Source organism: Atta colombica, unplaced genomic scaffold (assembly GCF_001594045.1).
Source record: "Atta colombica isolate Treedump-2 unplaced genomic scaffold, Acol1.0 scaffold11, whole genome shotgun sequence".
NCBI classification, from domain to species: domain Eukaryota; kingdom Metazoa; phylum Arthropoda; class Insecta; order Hymenoptera; family Formicidae; genus Atta; species Atta colombica.
The window spans coordinates 1,247,132-1,253,819 of NW_017259195.1; the positions used below are offsets into that span (position 1 = coordinate 1,247,132).

General features: G+C 32.7%; 1 protein-coding gene across 1 annotated transcript in view; it reads right to left on the bottom strand.

Annotated features, from left to right (window-relative positions):
• Window positions 1–6,688, bottom strand: part of LOC108693773 (alpha-mannosidase 2) — a 194,600-nt gene that overhangs the window by 35,903 nt on the left and 152,009 nt on the right. Inside the window, exon 5 of the mRNA XM_018202911.1 lies at window positions 3,323–3,495. Coding sequence (XP_018058400.1) covers window positions 3,323–3,495 — 173 coding nt within the window. The remainder of the gene's footprint in view (window positions 1–3,322; window positions 3,496–6,688) is intronic.

Consider the following 6,688-nt stretch of genomic DNA (forward strand, 5'->3'; position numbering starts at 1 on the left):
GTCCAAGGTCATGCTCTGTATTTGGTGGGACTAGCTCGGCGTAGTGTATTATGAACTGTTAAAACCGACTGAAACAATCACAGGCGATCGGTATCGAATGCAATTGATGCGTTTGAGCCGAGCATTGAAAGACAAACGGCCGCAATACAACGAGAGACACGATAAAGTGATTTTGCAGCATGACAATGCTCGACCCCATGTTGCGAAAGTGGTCAAGACATACTTGGAAACGTTGAAATGGGAGAAAGTAGTGGCCAGCGATGGACAATACTTTGAATCATAAATGTATAATCAGTTTTTTACAATAAAGCCTCGAATTTCGGAAAAAAAACGACGGAAGCAAAGTTGTACACCTAATATATATATATATATAAATAATTTTTAAATATTTCATACAATATCTAATAAATTGAAATGGAATTTAAACAATAAGGTAACTCCGATATTTATATACGCTGCGCGCCAAGATTTATGCCACAAAAATTAGAAAGAAATTGAAATAATTTGCAGGTAACCAATCTATTATATACATCTTTATGTTATATTGTAGTATTGTAATTTTAATTTTTTACTGTAATATTAATAATACTATTATGTCAGTTGAATCGATTTATCAATGTAATAAGTAGCGCAACTTTATATCATATAACATTAAATCATTACTATAAGGAATAGAAAAGACTTAGTTATATAGAGAGATGATAAAGAACGAAGTACAGCAAAAAAGTACAAGTGCTTAACTTCATTCTCCGTTCAGCTTGATGTGATACATCTTCATCTGGAGAAAACATGTAAAGTAACTTATTTTCAATAGTTCAAATTAGTATAAATTCAGTTGTGTTAATTTTGTTGTTGCCCTTGTGTTGTTTTTTTATGGTACTGCCAGCTTAAATTTTAAATTAGCAGTGCCACTGTTTTTTTTTTAGAAATGACAAATAATATAGAATTGTTTTTGTTAGTACAAAATAGTACAAATTCAATAGTATTGATTTCTGATATTATTTTTCTTCTTTTCTCTTATTTTGAATTGGTTCTGCCAGCTTAATAAGCTAGCACCGCCATAATTTTTTTCGAAATGGCATAAGATAAAATTATCATTAATGGTACAATTTAGTACAAAATGAGTACAAAAATTCCGATAAGTCCGATTTGATTCTGCTGATTTGATCCTGCTGGCTTTATAAAGCTGATAATTAGCAAAAAGCAAGGCAAAAGGAAAAAGTTAGAATTTAAGATACAGGAAAAATTGTTATAGTATCGGCTAGCAATAAATTCAATAGATTTTTTTAATGAAAATGAGATAAAGATATAGCGAAAAGTCATTTAAATTTTGGAAGTCTTTATAAATTATTAAAATTTACATGTATCACATATGAAATTGTATATATAATGTTTTCCTTGCAAACTGTAACGTTAAAAAAATTATGTATGTATGTCTGTATGTATGTATGTACGTAAATAAATATTATATACATTCTTTTACAGTTTAAGGCCAATATTGTACCAATAAGGTACAATAAGGTTTTATAAAGCCTTTTGATTGCTGCAGACAGAGAGGGAGGTTCTTAGATCTCTCTATCCTACAGCTAATTAAAAGACTTTAAAAATATATATAAAACATCGGTTTAACAGTAAAAAACCTTACAGATTGGCCTGAGGAAGGCATGAAAGACGAAATATTTTTGGGTATCTTGCATCGTTATATAAACAAAATGATCATATTAATGCTATTTTTTTACAGCTAGACTAAATATAGTGTATATAATGTGATAAAATTAATTATCTGAGAAAACAAGAGATCAGCTCTGAAAGATAATTTTTGTCCAAAACACATGCTGTCAACAAAAGCTAAGCTATTCGCTATGATTTAATAATACGCGAATTATGATATATAAAACAAGGATGCATCCTTTTGTGCACCGTACAGCGCTATCGTCTAATGGGATAAGTAAAAATTAGCTTTGGTCAATATTATAAGCTAACCAGTATTATACGACTTTCTCTTATATTATAATTATTTATCATTTTTTCACTGATTGTTCTTCAATTGGGATTGTACACTTGGCAATTCGTAAGCATTCGTATTTCCATTCCCATTTTTTTCAATGATCCAATAAAATCGTATCGATTCGCTAAACCTTCAAGTAAAAATTACTTTTAAGTAAACCTGCAGGATTTTCACATTCTGTCTCTAACAACTGGAAGAGAGTAATGAAAGCGAGCTCCCCAGTGAAACTCATCTGGAACTTATCATTTTATCTGTTATCTTTCCCTCTCTTTCTTTCTCTTTTCTCGGAATCCATTCGTGACACTTCTCCGTCTTTTTCATCCCTACTTCATCCACAGCTTTTCCGCGGCTCGTTAAGAAGAGGAGAACTGTTACCTGGCGTTATTCTCGAGTTTCCGCTTCGTTCTTCCAAGTGCTAAGTGATTCGAGAATCACCATCCAGTTTCCGATACGATCACTCTCCCTCGGCCTCTCTCGGCCTATTTTACAACAATCCATTTCCGAGAGAGGTGCTTGCGTGCGAAAAATGATTTATTTAACGCACGAATGCACGGACAAACGTTTGTCTTTAATTAAAATAGAAATGTAGAAACCAGTGTCAGTATATATAAAAGGATTCTCAAAAGAATAGAACAACGTTGATAGGAATGTCTCGTGTCGCGAGTTGAATTTCGAAAATAGACAATGAATGTTGCGTTACTAAACATGTACAATTATTCGAGGCTATAAGTTTTCGTTTATACAACGCTTTATTTGAGAGTTCCATTTTATAATTTCAGGAAAACTCACGAGATTACGAGAAAATCCGTAGATTAGCACACAACTGCACTGGTGTTTGTCTTTAATTACAAATGCATAAGCCAATATTCGTATTAATAAGTCACCCCTTAAGAGAAATATTAATTATACCTCGTGAATTCTGGGAATGATAATCCGTTTGCCGCTTTAGAGAAAATTTGCACGTGTCGTTTGAAAATTTCATTAATTTTTATTTATCTTGTATAATATCATTTAATTTATTATTATTTGCGTTATTCTTTCTATATTTAACTATTTATTACATACATATATAAACTGCATTATTATTATTATTATTATTATTATTATTATTGTTATTATTATTATTATCATACTAGTCTTCAATATTTTCAATTTAAACATAAAAAAGGAAGTGTTCGTTTTATGTAAATATATATTATAATTTGAAGACAATTTCTCGATGCATTTTCTGACATAAAGTAGTTGAAGTGTTTTCTCTTTTTTACTCGTAAATTGCAAAACATTCGATCGCGTATGCACATAGAATGCACTCACCTATCCCACCATAGTGATAAGAACGAAACCTCGCTCCAAATAAAAGTCATGTTCGGCCATTGTTGCAGTTTCGAGACCATGTTATTTAGGATGCTCCTCGTAGAACTGTGGAAATACTGCTCGAATGTCTTCAGCCATCCCGGATCGGTGTGACTGTGAGGCACAAGGATAACCTGCAACAGAGAAATGCGATACCATCGTGAGTTTTATCAGAAACGTGCTACAAATAATAATATGCCGGGGCATATAGGTTAATGCTGCTGTAAAATATTTAGTATAGCCGGAAGCATTACTAAAGACCCTTGGAAAAGCGATAATTAAATGTAAAATGCGAAAATTTCCTGTATTCGAGTGAATATAATTTCAAAAATCTTTAACATAAAATTAAAGCACTTTATATTTATTCATTTATTTATTTATTTGTGCGTAATATTATCTACATTATTCCTATTGTTTGTTAATTTATTTATTATTTATTGTATTACAATCTGATTTTTGTTAACATAATTATATCTAGAAACAACATCTCGAGTTTTTTCTGATAAATTATACGGCTCGATTTCTTAAATTAATCAAAAAATTAATCAAAAGTGGCTGAATTTTTGAAAGATAAGTGCTTGTTTTCCATGGATTTTATGTTTTCTATTAAAATGGACAATTTCTGTTATTCGCTAATCATTAAAAACAACATCAGAATAGAATTTACTCAATGATGCAATCGAAATAACGATGCTATTTCGTCAAAATTTTATACCGATGGTCTAAATTCTCGTATTTGTCAGAATCTTTTGAAGTGAACTATTATCGAGTAATACAATCCAGTCAATCTCGATTTTTGACAGTAACAGCTTGCTAACATGGGGATTCGTTAATTAGTTGGTGCAATATCGACTTGACGATGTTGATAACGACAATGTAATTGATACACTGTGCTGTGTCTCATCATTATTAATCTGCATTCGCAGTTGAGAAATGAATCGACAGAGACGATTTGCGCGATTTATTAGTTTATCTCTGAACTCGCGCTCTCGGCCGCATTTAAAAAGAGTGTTTCAATCTGTCTCGAGTATCAACGTGTCGATATTTGAAGTGGAGTGCGAACGACATTCCTCTTTTTTTCTCTTCCCCCACTTGACTATACGGGTGTGTGCCATCGTGCGATTTTTTTTATTGCTGCTCACTTTGTTGCTAATGCTTCGCATTGGAATGCAATTAAAGCGCGGCCGGATTTTTAAATCATGAGAGTGAGCCCGAAGGTGAACTCGATATAGACTCAAATGCTTCTGCAATACATTGCTCTCTTTTCGTTGGAAATGATAATTATTACAATGGCAGTTTCATCAGATTGCAAAAATTAAAATACGTTGATGCATAGGTACGCAAGAAGCGAGATTGTATGATTATTTCGTGTGCAATCTCATGTGATCACATTGGCTAATTCATGTTCCAGTTAAAGCCGCACAATATTGTGTAATCTTCTAATTCATAATCGATACTCGATTCGATTCTCTTTCGTTGTATATTCATATAGAGAATAGTACGATAAGTTCGATCAATTCTAGATAACTGGTCGCGATAACTGTCTCTTTTCTTTCTTCCTCCCCCTCCCCTCTCTCTTTCTCTGTAATGACATGGAATAATGGAACGACAATGTCAATATCATGCAATTGATATACATACTACTATAGCAAGTTAATAATTCAAATGACGTGAGATATAACGTTGCGCTCGACACAATACAAGCGATTTATTATGTGTTGTCGGCGGTGAATTTATGCAATTTAGGACGCGTAGACGATAATGCCTCCAAAGTTCCAAGTTTACATTTTCTTCGTTGTACGAATTCATTGTACGGAAAAGTGACACTTTTGACAGGTATCTTTTTGCATGATAAATTATATGAATTATTTTCACGCGATTACTCGTATTACTTAAATCTTTAATTCTTGTAACTGAAAAAAATGTCACAATATAAAATATTATGACATATCTAATATAAAAAAGTGTACACGGTAAATTATAATGATACTTTTATTTTGACATATCGCTACCGAGAGAAAATAAAATTATTCTGATTGTTATAAAAAACACAAAATAAAATATGATTAAAATAAATTAAATATAAATTGATTATACTGCATTTCTGATTCTTAATTTAAATGTAAAAAGTTTTTCACTTTTTTCGCAGGTTTTAAAAATACAATTTCGATGGTCTCGAAAGAGTAAATAGATACGCTTCGGTTTTTCGTTTCGCGAGCACAAGTACTTTTGGCGAAGCCAGTCGGATATTTGATTTGCAAAGCTACACAAGGCGGCGTAAATCTTTTAAGCGGGAATCAACTCACAGCGGTAACTGTCATTAGTCGTCGTCCCTCCGAGCGTTTCGACCAAGCTCTGCGTTTTCACCGAGATTTCGGGCTCTGGCCACCGCCGCCGCCGCCGCTGATCAAATTCGCGTCTGCCTTAATTTCATTTCGCGCTCACTACGCGGACAAATTGGAACGTTCTTTCGCGCGGAACGCGCTCCCGAATTTGCGAAAGCTCTCTCGTTAATCAAAATTCGTTTCGCTGGCCGTATCCCGCCTGTCGCGTCCCTCTCTCTTCCCTTCCAAGGACGACGGATAACATTATTTTTCGGTACAATGTTTATTGCTGATGATTATTTTCTATCCAATGTTTATTCTTTCAACGAAAGGACTATTTTTTACAAATGATGGGGATTAAAATTTTATTTCATCGTTTGTCACTACTTTAAGAGAATGAGCAATATACCTAAAGTTCACGAAAAGAGTAAATTGATGTTCTGTAGACATTAGGAGAGACCGGGTTCCATTTATGTTTTTATGATAAAGGAATAGAAAAGTTACTGCAAAGTATTTCTTTTTATAACGTAGGCATATACTTCTCCCTAAGTTTCATTTAAATCAAACAAGTATTACAATAGAAAAAGAAAAAAGTCTGATTCAAGAGAAGACAAATAAATTTTTGAGCACTTCATAATTTTGTATTAATGTCCTTCGGCTTGAAAAAGCAATCTAAGTGATGAATTATTAGTTAAAAGAAAAGTTTGTTAGTATACGTTATTTTAAGTAACAATGATAATTTGTTCATTATTGCAATAAATGATCAAAATCAGATGTGTGCAGGGATGAGATATGTTGGCTCATATCACAAGAAACGGTTAGATTAGGTTAGATTAGATTAATTCGCTGTACCGGACGTGTGAACATTCAATTACAATTTAACTCTGATAAAATGCTTTATATTTAATATGTGGCGAATTTATAAACCACTACCCCAGCTGCAAATCAAATATAAATGACAGTTTCTTATCTCAAGTAAAAGAGTAGCATATATATATATATA